This window comes from Microcaecilia unicolor, chromosome 5 (assembly GCF_901765095.1).
Source record: "Microcaecilia unicolor chromosome 5, aMicUni1.1, whole genome shotgun sequence".
Lineage (NCBI taxonomy): Eukaryota > Metazoa > Chordata > Amphibia > Gymnophiona > Siphonopidae > Microcaecilia > Microcaecilia unicolor.
Window position 1 is genome coordinate 247,692,533 of NC_044035.1, and position 16,419 is coordinate 247,708,951.

The following is a 16,419-nucleotide window of genomic DNA, read 5'->3' on the forward strand; positions in this document are numbered from 1 at the left end:
GACTACCCAGGGTTATTGATAGTATCAGCCCAATCATATGAGTGTTTTCCACATCAGCCTCAAATATCTTGGGTGATTCTCCTTATGAAGACTGTTAATAAATTCTAATAAATAAATATCCTGAAATAAGGTGCAATATCCCTTCCTTGAGGATGTCTTGAATCATCCAGGCTAGATTTTAGTTGAGTCACTGGACATATACTGTTCCTGGTTTGGATCAGCAGTACATAAGTACATAAGTAATGCCACACTGGGAAAAGACCAAGGGTCCATCGAGCCCAGCATCCTGTCCACGACAGCGGCCAATCCAGGCCAAGGGCACCTGGCAAGCTTCCCAAACGTACAAACATTCCACACGTTATTCCTGGAATCTTGGATCTTTCCAAGTCCGTTTAGTAGCGGTTTATGGACTTGTCCTTTAGGAAACCGTCCAACCCCTTTTTAAACTCTGCTAAGCTAACCGCCTTCACCACTTTCTCCGGCAACGAATTCCAGAGTTTAATTACACGTTGGGTGAAGAAAAATTTTCTCCGATTTGTTTTAAATTTACTACACTGTAGTTTCATCGCATGCCCCCTAGTCCTAGTATTTTTGGAAAGCGTGAACAGAAGCTTCACGTCCACCTGTTCCACTCCACTCGTTATTTTATATACCTCTATCATGTCTCCCCTCAGCCGTCTCTTCTCCAAGCTGTATAGCCCTAGCCTCCTTAGTCTTTCTTCATAGGGAAGTCGTCCCATCCCCGCTATCATTTTAGTCGCCCTTCGCTGCACCTTTTCCAATTCTACTATATCTTTCTTGAGATGCGGCGACCAGAATTGAACACAATACTCAAGGTGCGGTCGCACCATGGAGCGATACAACGGCATTATAACATCCTCACACCTGTTTTCCATACCTTTCCTAATAATACCCAACATTCTATTCGCTTTCTTAGCCGCAGCAGCACACTGAGCAGAAGGTTTCAGTGTGTTATCGACGACGACACCCAGATCCCTTTCTTGGTCCGTAACTCCTAACGTGGAACCTTGCATGACGTAGCTATAATTCGGGTTCTTTTTTCCCACATGCATCACCTTGCACTTGCTCACATTAAACATCATCTGCCATTTAGCCGCCCAGTCTCCCAGTCTCGTAAGGTCCTCTTGTAATTTTTCACAATCCTGTCGTGATTTAACGACTTTGAATAACTTTGTGTCATCAGCAAATTTAATTACCTCGCTAGTTACTCCCATCTCTAAATCATTTATAAATATATTAAAAAGCAGCGGTCCTAGCACGGACCCCTGAGGAACCCCACTAACTACCCTTCTCCATTGCGAATACTGCCCATTTAACCCCACTCTCTGTTTCCTAACCTTCAACCAGTTTTTAATCCACAATAGGACATTTCCTCCTATCCCATGACCCTCCAATTTCCTCTGTAGCCTTTCATGAGGTACCTTGTCAAACGCCTTTTGAAAATCCAGATACACAATATCAACCGACTCCCCTTTGTCCACATGTTTGTTCACTCCTTCAAAGAATTGAAGTAAATTGGTCAGGCAAGATTTCCCCACGCAAAAGCCATGCTGACTTGGTCTCGGTAATCCATGTCCTTGGATGTGCTCTGTAATTTTGTTTTTAATAATAGCCTCTACCATTTTCCCAGGCACCAACGTCAGACTCACCGGTCTATAATTTCCCGGATCTCCCCTGGAGCCTTTTTTAAAAATGGGCGTTACATTGGCCACCCTCCAATCTTCCGGTACCACGCTCGATTTTAAGGATAAGTTGCATATCACTAGCAGTAGCTCCGCAAGCTCGTTTTTCAGTTCTATCAGTACTCTAGGATGAATACCATCCGGTCCAGGAGATTTGCTACTCTTCAGTTTGCCGAACTGCCCCATTACGTCCTCCAGGTTTACCGTGAAGTCAGTAAGTTTCTCCGACTCGTCCGCTTGAAATACCATTTCCGACACCGGTAACCCACCCAAATCTTCCTCGGTGAAGACCGAAGCAAAGAATTCATTCAGTCTCTCCGCTACGTCTTTGTCTTCCTTGATCGCCCCTTTTACCCCTCGGTCATCCAGCGGCCCAACCGATTCTTTTGCCGGCTTCCTGCTTTTAATATACCGAAAAAATTTTTTACTATGTTTTTTTGCCTCTAATGCTATCTTTTTTTCATACTCCCTCTTGGCCTTCTTAATCTGCGCCTTGCATTTGCTTTGACACTCCTTATGCTGTTTCTTGTTATTTTCAGACGGTTCCTTCTTCCATTTTCTGAAGGCGTTTCTTTTAGCCCTAATAGCTTCCTTCACCTCACTTTTCAACCAGGCCGGCTGTCTTTTGGACTTCCGTCTTTCTTTTCTAATTTGCGGAATATGTATGGCCTGGGCCTCCAGGATGGTATTTTTGAACAGCGTCCACGCCTGTTGTACAGTTTTTACTCTCTCAGTTGCCCCCCTAAGTTTTTTTTTTACCGTTCTTCTCATTTTATCATAGTCTCCTTTTTTAAAGTTAAACGCTAACGTATTTGACTTTCTGTGTACAGTTACTTCAAGGTCGATGTCAAAACTGATCATATTATGGTCACTGTTATCAAGCGGCCCCAGTACCATAACGTCCCTCACCAGATCATGCGCGCCACTAAGGACCAAGTCTAGAATTTTTCCTTCTCTCGTCGGCTCCTGCACCAGTTGCTCCATAAAGCTGTCCTTGATTTCATCAAGGAATTGTATCTCTGTAGCGTGTCCCGATGTTACATTTACCCAGTCTATATTTGGATAATTGAAGTCACCCATTATTATCACATTGCCCATTTTGTTCGCGTCTCTGATTTCTTTTATCATTTCTGTGTCTACCTGCTCATCCTGGCGAGGCGGACGGTAGTACACTCCTATCACCATTTTTTTCCCTTTTATACATGGAATTTCAACCCACAGTGATTCAAAGGTGTGATTTGTGTCCTGCTGAATTTGTAATCTATCTGAGTCAAGGCTCTCGTTAATATACAATGCTACCCCTCCACCAATCCGGTCCACCCTATCATTACGATATACTTTGTACCCCGGTATGACAGTGTCCCACTGGTTATCCTCCTTCCACCAGGTCTCAGTAATGCCTATTATATCCAATTTTTCATTTAGTGCAATATATTCCAACTCTCCCATCTTATTTCTTAGACTCCTAGCATTTGCATATAGACATTTCAGAGTATGTTTGTTGTTCTTATTTGCATGATGCTTAGTACCTGACACTATTGATTTGACATCTTTTGTCTGATCTTTAGTTGTATTTGAGGGCACCTGGCCTACCACAGTCTGTTGTGTAACCTCACTATCCAGAAACCCTATCTTCCCTGTTTGTGAGGTATCTTTGCAAGATACCTTTTCCCGAACCATGCGCTTTTGAGCGACTGTCGGCCTTCCCCCCATTTCTAGTTTAAAAGCTGCTCTATCTCCTTTTTAAATGCCGACGCCAGCAGCCTGGTCCCACCCTGGTTAAGGTGGAGCCCATCCTTTCGGAATAGGCTCCCCCTTCCCCAGAATGTTGCCCAGTTCCTAACAAATCTAAAACCCTCCTCCCTGCACCATCGTCTCATCTACGCATTGAGACTCTGGAGCTCTGCCTGTCTCTTGGGCCCTGCACGTGGAACAGGTAGCATTTCAGAAAATGCTACCCTAGAGGATCTGGATTTGAGCTTTCTACCTAAGAGCCTAAATTTGGCTTCCAGAACCTCTCTCCCACATTTTCCTATGTCATTGGTACCCACATGTACCAAGACAGCAGACTCCTCCCCAGCACTATCTAAAATCCTATCTAGGTGACGCGTGAGGTCCGCCACCTTCGCACCAGGCAGGCAAGTCACCAGGCGATCCTCACGTCCACCAGCCAGTGTTACGGTTTTTATCCTTGTCTGATGTAATGTGGTGTAGCAGTCTGACACACAAAATCTATTTGATGGCACAGGCCTGCAGTACAAGAAATAGAACCTGTGCAGCATACCAGATTCAACCTTGGCAACTTGATGGGCAGACTGGATGGACTATGCAGGTCATTATCTGACATTACTATATTGCTATAGCATAGAATAATGTGCCCATCCATGCCATCTACTCTCCCTATAACTCGCTAGAGATCCTACTTGTCCCAAGCACTCTTAAATTCTTATACTGTTTTTGTCTCCACCACCTCCACCAGGAAGCCTTTCCACAAATTCACCACCCTTTCCGTGAAGAAGTGTTTACTCAGTTTACTTGCGACTATATCCCCTTTCACCTTCATCCTATGCCCCCTCATTCCAGAGCTTCCTTTCAATTGAAAGAGACTCGCCTTCTGTGCATTTATACCACATATGCAGTGGCGTAGCCAGAAGACAATTTTTGGGGGGGCCAGCGGGTTAGATGGGTGGGCACTACAACCACCCCCACACAGACACGCAGCGCGCAGCACATTTAAAGTTATCGGCGCTGCCTCCACACCTCCCACCGTGGCGCTGCCTCCTCTCCTGCACTTCATGGTCTCTGTCTCCCACCCCCGCGGCAGCGCTCTATCGGCGCTGCCTGCCTGACAGCTGACAGACGCGGCGCGACGACGTCCTGCTCCGAGACCTTCCCTCTGCCGCGTGCAATCCACCCTGCGTAAACAGGAAGTTGAATCAACGCGGCAGAGGGAAGGCCCCGGAGCAGGAGGACGTCGTGCCGTGTCTGTCAGCTGTCAGGCAGGCAGCGCTGATAGCAAATTGAAAGCGCTGCCGTGAGGGTGGGAGACAGAGACCGCGAAGTGCAGGAGAGCAGGCAGCGCTACGGCGGGGGTGGGAGAAGGTGAGGATGGGCCTGAGACGAAACTGGGTGGGCCTGGGCCCATCCAGGCCCACCCGTAGCTACGCCCCTGCACATAGGTATTTGTCTCTATCATATTATTTATTTCTGCATTTGTACCCCATATTCTCTTAGAGTAAACAGACTATAATGTGGTTTACAGTTGTCTTTAAGTAGACAGGTTACGTGAAGTAGAGCCGTTTGAAGCTTAGTTTGTTACTGTCCACTGTCATCATGATTGCGAAGTGTTTTCTGGAGATTGGCTTGGCTACGTGGTGTCATCGGAAAGGAATTTTCTGAACAAGTGGGCTTTCAGGTGTTTTCAGAATCTCTCTATATATAAAAGGCAAAACCAACGTTCTATGAAGCCTCCAGCCGGAAGTGTGAAGGGGGCGAGATATCCGGTTTCCCTATGAGTGTCTGCCCCGCCCTCTATGTAACACAGTCAGTGAAGGAAAACAGCAGAGCACGAAATCAAATCGCTGGCTCTGTAACAGTGAAGGACTCAGAGGTGGGAGGGGAGAGAGGCCAGAGGGCAGGGACACACACACTCCCACATGCACACAGAAGAAAACATTGCTAGCCCCCGTTTCATTTGCATCAGAAACGGGGCTTTTTTACTAGTATTAGATAATTGTTCATGAATTTTAGGTCTCTCGATAGTGAGTTCCAGAGTTTGGTGCAGATGTATGAGAAGCTGATTGTGTGTGTAGATTTGTATTTTAGGCCTTGACATCTAGGGAAATGAAGGTTAAGATAGGATCTCGCACCCCTGGTTACGTTACAAATTGGTAGGTCTATTAGGCTGGTCATGTAGCCCGGTGAGAGGCCGAAAATTATTCTGTAGGCCAGAGAACAGATTTTGAAGGATATACGTGCTTTGATAGGTAGCCAGTGTAATTTTTGGAGTAATGGTCTAGCGCCTTCAAATCTTTTTTTTTTTTTTTCCCCGAATATGAGTCTTGCTGCTGTATTTTGTGCTGTTTGTAATTTCTTTAAGGTTTGTTCCTTACATCTGCGTAGATTCCATTGCAGTAGTCAGCATGGGTGAGGACCATGGTTTGGACTAGGTTGTGGACTACATCTCTTGGAAAGTAGTGTTTTACATTTTCTTTGTAGTGTCTGCTGCTTGGTAGTCAAGGGATAAGTTGCAATCTATGGTGATTCCTAGGATTTTCAATTTGTCTGTTATTGAAAGCGATGATCCCATGGCGTTGATAGTTGTGAAGCGTTCGGTATTGTGTGGAAATGAGAGTATCAGGCAGTGTGTTTTTCCCCTATTCAATTTCAGCTTGAAGGCTGATGCCCAGGATTCCATGATATTTATGATATCTCCCCTCTCCTGCCTTTCTTCCAAAGTATACATATTGAGATCTTTGTCCCCATATGCTTTATGATGAAGACCACTGACCATTTTAGTAGCTGCCCACTGGACTGACTCCATTCTGTTTATATCTTTTTGAAGGTACAGTCTCCAGAATTTTACACAGTAGTCTAAATGAGGTCTCACCAGAGTCTTCACCACCTCCTTTTCCCTAGCAGGCCATTCCTCTTCCTATGCACCCAAGCATCCTTCTAGCTTTCACCGTCACCTTTTCTACCTATTTGACCACCTTAAGATCATTGCATATGATCACACCCAAGTCCTGCTCTTTCATGCACAAAAGTTCTTCACCCCCTAAACTGTTCTTTAATGCATATAACAGGGCTTATACCCCTTAAACTCCGCTATACCCAAAGAAGTCGATTTGAATGGTGTCGCTGTTCTCATTGCCTACTGTACTTAACAATCTCTGTGATCTCTTTTAGATCAAAACATCTTACATTATAGGTTGAAAGGAACAAACTTAATCATTACCCTTCTTTGTTTGTACAGTTATTGAGCGCATCCTGTTTTGCTATTACTTTAAGGGTGGTGAAGGGGAAGAGATTTGCTTCCCCCTCTGGCCTGTAAAACCTTAGCTCTCCCTGATGGTTGTGTGCGTGAATTATGTGTATAAGATCACTTCCCATGACTTGTCTTCAGACTTGCACGTCCATACTTATAGATATTAGAGAACATCCGACCCCTAACCTTTTGCCCTTGTTGTACCACTGCCCTCTATTTGTCCTAAGCGTGTTCAAATTCTGTTAGTGTTGGCCACCATTACCTCTTCTAAGGGTATCGCAATATAGGTTCTTGGGGTTGTCATCTTTGTGATCTGCTTGCAGAGTAGTATATCTTGTGGTTTTATCCTCGCCGTTAGCCATTGAATGTTGCTGTAATCAGTGCCAATCTAATTATATTGCTTTGTCTTTTGCAGAGCACTCAGTACTATGACATGCGCTGGTCATGCGAGCACCTCATCATAGTGTGGATCAATGCTTTTGTCATGCTGACCACACAGCTGCTGCCACCCAAATACTGCGATCTGCTGCACAAATCTGCTGCCCACTTGGGCAAGTGGCAGAGGCTAGAACACGGGTCTTATAGTAATGCACCACAGCACATGTGAGTAGATGTCTCTGGGGAAGGTGATAGAGGGTGGCTGTTTTTAGATATGAGTTCAGAAGGGGGAGAGAAAAAGCTTTCATAAATGTTAGGTTTGCACTGACACAGACCTGGTAACTTGAAGAAACAAAACAATCTGTCCTCTTTTCCCAGCTTTAATTTTTTGTTTTACACCGGGCCACTGGGAAAAGCCACAGAATTAACAGCTTCCTGTGGGCCTAATCAGTGCAGTGGGTTGCTGGGGGGTACAGGCAAGGGAGGAGAGTGGAGGTAGGATTGCCAGACAAAAGAGAAGATGGATGAGGATTTGTGAAAGAAGGGTTGGGGAATGGAGAGGAATTTGTGAAAGAAGAGGTGGGGAGGTTGTGAAAGAGGGGCTGAATATGCTAGGGAATAAGTGGCATATGAAAGAGGAATGGGGTAGAATGGATGGGTGCATGTATATCTTAGTACTTTGATGAGAAGGGAGGGTGGGGAACTAGAGTTGAACCTGGGGGAGGGGCATCTCCCTTGCCCCCCCCCATCCCCCCCCCCCCCTGTTCTTTATCCCTGATCCTTCCAGCACCTCTCTTCTATTTTCCCTAAGACAGTGGTTCTTAAACCTGTTCTACGGGAACACCAGCCAGTTGGGATATCCCTAATGAATATGCATCTCACTACACTGAGTATCCCAGTTTGTCTAGTTACAAAATATATATTCCAAATACCAAGTAACTACCAAAATATTAATAACAATCCCACCTTTAATCAATAATATTATAAAACTTTTTTTTAATTTTCATGACTCACCTAATATTAACCTTGCACACTCACTATTCAAACCACTCACCCTACCTTACTTCATCACCTTCCTGATAACATGAGTAACATATTTTTTTCAGTATAATGTATACAAAAAGATATCCCATAAATGAACTGCATCACATATAATTTACATATTTCAGTGTTCAATACAAGATTTTGTCAGACATAAAACTAAACCTTCTTCAATGGTCTTCTCTCGTCAAGCATATTTTTTGTAAACTTTCAGTGATTATACTCTTCACATCTCAAAGGAGGAGTGTCCTCAAACCACGTAGAAAAGCATGTGAGTATCAAAGTCCTCCAGATATGCAAACTGTTCAGCTCCCTATAATTATTTCCGTCTCCTTGGTCACCTGATGGTTATCCACCCCGCTTCTTACTTTGTCAAATCCAATACAGTTCTGTATTTTGTTCTAGGTGTCTTCAGGGTTTAACTACAATGACAAATTAATAAAAGGAGAGCTAAATATCTTATATACCCTCTAAACCCTACCTAATTTTCTTTAACAATCACATACCTTAAATTTCTGAACCTTAGTTTTGACCACAAAACCAGAGTGGATCTCTATCTGGCAGCAGGAGCAATGGCACCACTGCACTCCAAAACACCGGTGCATGTGCATTACTGATTTCCCAACTGTTTAAACAGTGGTTGATTACATCACGCAACTACTTCCGTAACCACTCAGGACTCAGTTTTACACTCAAATATCAATCTTTGTTCTCTTTGGAACATCTTCTGTATGATATTGCCCCCATCCTGCAAATCAAAATGAATCAACACTACAAACTTCAAATCACATATCTCATGCTGTGCCAAAACCCGGTGTTCCACTAGAGGAGCTTCAATTTCTATAACTTAATATTACTCAAATGTTTGGCCAATTGATGTTTAACTTTTTTTTTAACTGTCTGACATATATATCATTGTCCATAAGGACATTGAATAGCATATATAATGTAAGATGAATCACAATTAGTCCTAGATTTCACATAAAAATTTTTCTCTTTCTGTTGGTTCAGTATTTGTATCCACTGGGTTTCTATGGCATGCTGACAATACCTACATCCTTCGCACTTATGATGCCCTTCTTCCTTTTTATTCATATGCCTGTTGATTGAAAGCTTTTCACCCAAGTTTTGACCCTGCGTATACATGAACCGGGGTAATGTTGTGAATCCCTTATGTAAATTTAACATTTGGGATATTCTTAAAACCTGAATGGCTGGTGGTCCCTTGAGCAGGTTTGAGAGAGAGAGCTGCATGGGGATAGCTGGAATCCTGCAGTTCCCGTGGGATTCTCACAGGGATGAACGCAGATCCTTTGGGGATCCTGTGGAAATGTAGTGCCAGGCCGTCCTACCTATCCTTTCTTTGTGCCATGGGAATTATAATAGTACTAAAAAAAATTAATGGATATGTTTGATAGCTCCTGAAATTCCCATAAGCACTGAGAGGGAAAGTTATCAACATGGGCTACTGTTAAGGAGCTATTTTACCATAATTCAGATTTTTTTTAACACAGGGGACAGGCAGGGATGGTGGAATTTCCAGTGGGGGTGGGTTAGATTCCAGTGGGTACAGACGGGGATTGGTGAAATTTCTTTCCCTGTGCAACTTTCTAGTTCAAGAACTACTGCCCTAAGATTTCCTCCTCCTCTTCTCTCTCACATCAGTACCTGATATTCCCAACCCATAAAATTCCCAAAAGAACAAAGTAAGTTATACAGCTACAATGCAAGGATGGAAAACTGCTTTATTGTAGAAAAAAAAAAACATTTGCTTCTAAAGCAGAGGATTGTGAGGTTTCTCAAATCAAATGGAATCAGGAGGAGTTAATGGTTACAGAGGATGGGCAGACTAGATGGGCCATCTGGCCCTTATCTGCAGTCATATAGCTATGTTTTTATGACCCCCAAGGTTATGAACTGATAAAATAGGGAGGATGAAAGTGTTATCCACAGAGATAGAGAATGGGGGAAGAGGAGAGGTTGGTTTAGGGGGGAAAGATAAGAAACTCAGTCAGTCATGTTTAGTTTCAGTTGGTGGTGAGACATTCAGGCAGCAATGACAGACAGGCAGGCTGATACTTGGGTCTGGATTCCTGCTGAAATTTCCGGTGTAGAGAGGTAGAGCAGGGAGTCATCAACATAAAGGTGATACTGAAAAGCATGGAATGAGATCAGAGCACCAAGGGAAGAAGTATAGATAGAGAAAAGAAGAGGTCCCAAGACCAGAGCCCTGATGTACACCAACTGATAGTGGTAGTATAGAAGTGGAGGAGGATCCACCAGAGTATACACTAAAAGTGCGATGGGAGAGATGAGAAGAAAACCAGGAAAGAACAGTGCTCTGCCTGAAATCCATGTAAGGAGAGCGTATCAAGGAGTAGGCGGTAATCAACAGTGTCAAAAGCTAGATAAATTTAGAAGGATGAGGATAGAATAGAGACCTTTGGATCTGGGTAGGAACAGGTCATTGGAGACTTTAGCGTCTGCTGCCCCATGCTGCAACCATAGTTGCCAACATGCCAAGACAAGCCAAATGCTTACTGAAAGCCGAAAGCCATAACAGGTCATAAATAGCATCCACTAAGTAGGTGGACCCCGCTTCTACCGGGGCGTTATGGTGTCCATCTTACCTTGCTGACTGCTGATGCCACTACAGGCATTCTTTTGTCACGAATGAGCTGCACACTGTCACTTGAAGGTCCAAAGAGGCCGCTTTAAAGACTTGCCCCGTTCCACCGGCAGGGTGGTCTATGTCACTGTCATAACCAGGGAGACCAGGGTGGGAAGTTGCAATTTATCTTTCTCTTCTGGAACTAAAGTGGTAGAGGTGAACCATGGCTCTTCCCACTTTCAGCCCATGTCTGGTGAGACCCATTCTGTTGTAATCAGGTCCTGAATGATTGGATGCATCGGGAAGGCCTTAGAAGGACCTTTAAGCCCCCTCGTAATCAACAAATATGAAAAAAACTGATGATATTAAGAATGTACTATGAAAATGATAGCACCCCCAGCTCAGAAGGGAATATCAAGAGTTAAGTATTAAAAATGTGCAACAGATAATTTTAAGACAGAGCAGGACAGATGCATTTAACCTAGTTCCAGATTCCTGAATTAACAGTTTCAACATGCTTTAGTAATGAATGTTTTGTTCAGGTTCTGGGAAGTCATTAAGAACATTCATGTTTGGGAGGGAATAGGGAAGTAAGAGAGAGAAATATGCAGATGTTTGAGCATGCAAATGTAATATGGACGAGGGACGAGGATAAAGAACTGGTAGGTCCCCTACTTGGTGAGGGAGGGCATAAGAAAGATCAGCTTGGCCCTAAATGCTTTCAGCACTGATGCCAAAGCAGAAGGCTCTTCAATGGAAGCACTGCCAGTACCTCAGAAAAAAAGAGTACTGAGCTCCTGTTTATTTATTTATTTATGGTTCGCTTATATCCCACATTTTCCCACTCATGCAGGCACAATGTGGCTTACAGAAAGTTAAGTAAAAATTACAAAGTTGGAAACTTAGGAAAGTATACAAGAAGCAAACAGAGGGAACAGTATCTAACATTGCAAATCTAGGCAGGGTCAGGGAAACATCCTCATTACTTTTGGATCATCCCCCTCCTCAAGAAGGAGCTCTCCATCCTCTAACTGCTCCTTCAATGATTGTTCCTCTGAATAGACTGAGGCCACATCAGATACAGAAGGAGAAGCAGAGATAGACCTTCAGTTGAGGCTAAGTGAGATCTCTTAGGAGCTATAGGGGCAGCGGGGTGAGACATTGAAGCACCTTGCAGCAACTCTGACTGTGTAGACATGGTGTAAGAGCAATATAAACTCCTGAGAAAACAAAGAGCTCAATGCAGCTGAATGCTCTGTTGGGCCCTGAGGCTGTAAAATGGTGGCTGAGCTTTGTGCATGATCAGCCAGAGGCTGCTCCTCACTGCCAGTCGGTCTTGACAAAACGGCACCCGTTTCCGTGCGCTCCTGCATCAAACTACATACCAGCCCTGCCGGAGAGCTCGAACACTATGGCGTATTCGGATGCTGCGCCAAGTTTGAAGATGTGCCACCGCCGATCATTTCCTCCACATCCCATGGGATTCTTGGCTTTTACACACAGCAACGCCCTGATGCCAGCTGGCGGGGCCCACAGTAGGAGCATGGCTTAACTGCCTCCAAGGGAGTTACCATTCACACTGTCACAAGTGCAGCACAACATATCCCAATTGGTGAGTCAGGATCCCTCCCCTGCACCAAGTAGAACATGTAGCCCTCCAAACAGTTCTGAGTCAAACTTTAGTCTGATTTACCACTGTCAGCTGCTCCCCTCAAAGTCTTGCCACAGATGAGAGAGGTTTAGGATGGATAATCTGTCCCACACTCTCCAGCAAACCTCTTTCCTTCTCCTTTTGTTCTAAGGTTGTTGTGCTGGAAAAGGAGAGCTCCACAGGAAACGGGAGAGGTGAAGGGAGGGAAGAAGTAAAGTTTTGTGGGGCACCTGAGACACAGGGATCTGAAGACTTCCAGATATGACTCTGCAGACTGAAGCTACCAAAAAATCTCAACTGGGGACCAGTTGACCAACTAGACCAGGAGCAAAGCACTCAGAACCAGAGGCTGAAAAATGTGTCCATTCACCTGCCAGAGATAGAAAATACTGAGGAGCTGGACTGGATGCCAAGAGAGAGAGAGAAGACTCAGCTCAGTTTTCAGTTCTCTATCTCCATCTTCACCTGCTGATTAATGGACACATTTTTCAATGGAACTGGGATGATACCACTGAGGCAGATTGATGATACCTGGGACATTCATAAGTACTCTAGGATAATGATAGTTACTCTGGGCTAACTACCCTGGGATCGTTACTCTACAAAGTTTAACTGATTAGCATTAAGATGACATGGCCTTTGCAGGCTGCTAGCTAACAATGTTTTTTTTTAATATGGTTATATTAACTGGTAGACCTATGTGAAGTTGGAAATGCTATCTGAGTAAAGTACTAATGGGAGGTAGAAGGGCGACATTCACAAGTCACACAGGGCACAATTACAGTTTGCTACAGTGCTGTCTCTGTGGTGGTGCACACACAACCTCTGTAACGTTTGCATCTCATCATTCATTTCATGCCATTGTTACTGAATATATAACTCCCTCTGCACTGGAAAGACATGGGACAGCTGTCTTGAAATATTAGACCAGTGATAGCTTGGCTGTGTGAGAGACTTTTTTTTTGCCTTTAGCTCATCTTTTCTTTTTTCTTTTTCTTTTTCTTTTCGCAGCTGGTCAGAGAACACAATCTGGCCACAGGGAGTTTTGGTACGACAAAGTCGATGTTTATACAAGGCTGTAGGGCCTTATAATGTTGCAGTGCCTTCAGATGTTTCACATGCTAGATTTTATGTAAGTATAACTGGTGGAGGTGGGTTACAGGGAAGAAAGTTACTTTGGCTATGCCTACCACCTACCAGTAAATTATTTTGGTGGGTGGCTATTTCTTATAAAGCTTATTCTCTGAGGACGAGCAATCATAATATTCTCACATGTGAGTGATGTCATCCACGGAGCTCGGTGCAGATAATGCTATAGAGCACTATCACTTTAAAACTCTGAGGCAGTGCCCTTTTTTCTTTTTCAGCCTTTGGGGCCTCTCAGCCCTTCTTTTGGCCAGGAAACATCGACCATTTTTGGGTAGGGAACTGAGCCTTTTGTCCTTGCATCAGCCACTTTCCCTGCATATCCTCAAGGGTGCCGAGTGGCTTTAAGAGGTGTTACTCGATGCAGTAGGACTATTTTAGGCACAGACCCCAAAACTGATCTAGCAAGACAGGCCCTTGATGCCTCTTCTCACATTTCTGCCTTAGGAGTAGCAATTTGACTTCTTTACTGGCTCAAGAGTCTCCAACTTTGAATCTGCTGTCCAGGAGCATCTAGCAGATGTCCCTTGTCGTGGAAATAATTTATTTGGTGACAGAGTTGAGGAAGTGGCCAACCTATTTTAAAGTCAATCCAAAAAAAGGAAAGAAACCTTCCACAAGGAGAACAGCAATGCCACAAACCCAATGCAAACTGGAGTAAAACAACAAAAATTCTTCAGACTGTTGTCCACTTGACTTAAATAAAATAAAAGTTTATTCCACAAACGAATACACAGAAGCAGATAGCTTGACTCAACTCAGGCTGTGTTTCAGCTATCCTGCCTTCGTTGGGGGTCCTTAATAAAATACATAAACAAAACAGTCTACATTTTTGTAGGATAAGGATAACATTTAAATGTACATACATTCTCAGTGGGATATCATTTAAAACCATATCTGAACAATCAGCACTAAAACTTCAGATTCTGATTGTTCAGGTATGGTTTTAAACGATGTCACATTGAGAAGGTATATACATTCAAAATTTTGTCCTTATCCTACATAAATGTAGACTGATTATTTTATTTATGTATTTTATTAAGGACCTCCCAACGAAGGCAGGATAGCTGAAACACAGCTTGCAGGTCCAGCACCTTTCTCCAAACCCCTCCCCCCACTTTTGCAGGTCCAGCACCTCTCTCCTTCCCCTCCACCGCACATCCAGCACCTTTCTCCAGCCCCCACACATGCGCACACACAGATCCAGCAGCAGTGCTCTTGCTCTTCCTTTCCCTCCCTCAACCCCCTCCACAGTGATTTCAATTCTATAATACCGGTGCTGCCTGGCAGCGATTCAAACAGGCCTCCTCCAGGGCCTTTCCTCTGCTATGTTCCGCCCATTGCAATATAACTTCCTATTTATGTAGGGCGGGATGCAGCAGAGGGAAGGACCCTTTGCAGGTCTGTTTGAATCACTACCAGGCAGTACTGGTATTGTAAAATTGAAAGCACCGTGGCAGGGGTTGAGGGAGGGAAAGGAAGAGCACCCCTGCCAGACCTATAGAAGGGGGGAGGTGAGCAGGAGCGATCAAGGGATGCCAGATCCTGCGTCGTTGAGGTTCACCATTTCTGGGTGAGTCTTTGAGTGATAGTGGGTGGGCCTAGGCACACCTGTGGCTATGCCCCTGGTTTTCACTAGAGAGTACTGGCATAAAGACAATGCCTTGAAACTATGCCTGAACAAAAAGTGGTTACCAACCTCTAAAAGGGTAGAAGTTTAGAATGGTAGTAAGCAAGAGAGTTGTTAGAAGATTAAAGAGTTTCTGGGTATGAGTTCCAGCACTCTTTGAGCATGCCTTCACCACGATACATGCTCACAGGAAAATAAGAAATAAGTCACAGTGGCAGTAAGTTTGTTGTGTTGCCAAGGAAAGATGTGTGGTGGCTGTTTCACCAATACCAACAGGGATTTTAATATTGAAACAAGACACTCAATTTTTCTGTAAAGTAGCACAGTACAATTTCAGTAGTAATTTAACTTTTAGGATGACAATATTATCTAGTGCACTATTACTCTTGGCCACAAATCTCCACCAATAAAAAAATGTGATATATGTTTTGTGTTTTTAATAGTTTTTATTTATGCGAGAGGAATTTAATATGTAAGTTGAGGAAGTGCACTAACTGCACTGTACAATGTTTAAGGAAATATACTCAGAACATTAAGAAAAGACTAGATTCTTATTCTCAGGTACTGAGCAAGTTTATGTATAGTTACTGTACAGGTAGTGCATAATTTTTGCACTCTGTTTATGGATCTTATACAAGATATAATTATATATATATTACGTGCCACAAGATAAATAGTTAGAAAGCCTGAATTATTATGTATGTTAGATAGGTATGAACTCACTCTGATTGAGGTCCAGATGTGTTCTTTCTTGTTTCTGTTGTTGATTGGAGTGGTGAAGGAGGTCTTGTGTCTGTAGTTTGATAGCAATCCTTGCTGAAGAGAAGTCTTCTATTTGCGGATTGGATGGGAGAGGAACATGGAGAAAGTCTAATCTTGGGTGCAGATGAGGGGTTAAGTGAAGAGTCCAGCAAAGGTCCAGTGAGAGCCAGCTGTTATAATTTTTGTTGAGCCATAGAAGCTGATCACGGGATGTGTAGTAACCCAATCCCAACTCAGGGAGAGTTGAAACTGGTTCTTTCTGGTTTTGGAGATGGAAGCACAAAAAAGTTGGTTTAGCTGGTCACATGCTTCCTGGATGACTAGGTACTGAGATAACATATCCCAGAATGTATTTGACAAGATTAAGACGGTCATTGTCTGGGAGTTTAAGGTAGATGGTCTTTCTTTTGTTATATCCAGCCTCTTTGATTGCCAAGACTGAGCTTCTTATCTTTTCCCCTAAACCCACCTCTCCTCTTCCCCCATTCTCTGTCTCTGTGGATAATACTC

The 16,419-nt window shown here is 43.7% G+C and overlaps 1 protein-coding gene across 2 annotated transcripts in view; it reads left to right on the forward strand.

The window, feature by feature from the left end:
* Positions 1-16,419, forward strand: part of TMEM39A (transmembrane protein 39A) — a 149,305-nt gene that overhangs the window by 123,581 nt on the left and 9,305 nt on the right. For both annotated transcript variants that reach the window (XM_030203931.1, XM_030203930.1), the window contains 2 exons: positions 7,106-7,293; positions 13,383-13,503. In XM_030203931.1, coding sequence (XP_030059791.1) covers positions 7,106-7,293; positions 13,383-13,503 — 309 coding nt within the window. The remainder of the gene's footprint in view (positions 1-7,105; positions 7,294-13,382; positions 13,504-16,419) is intronic.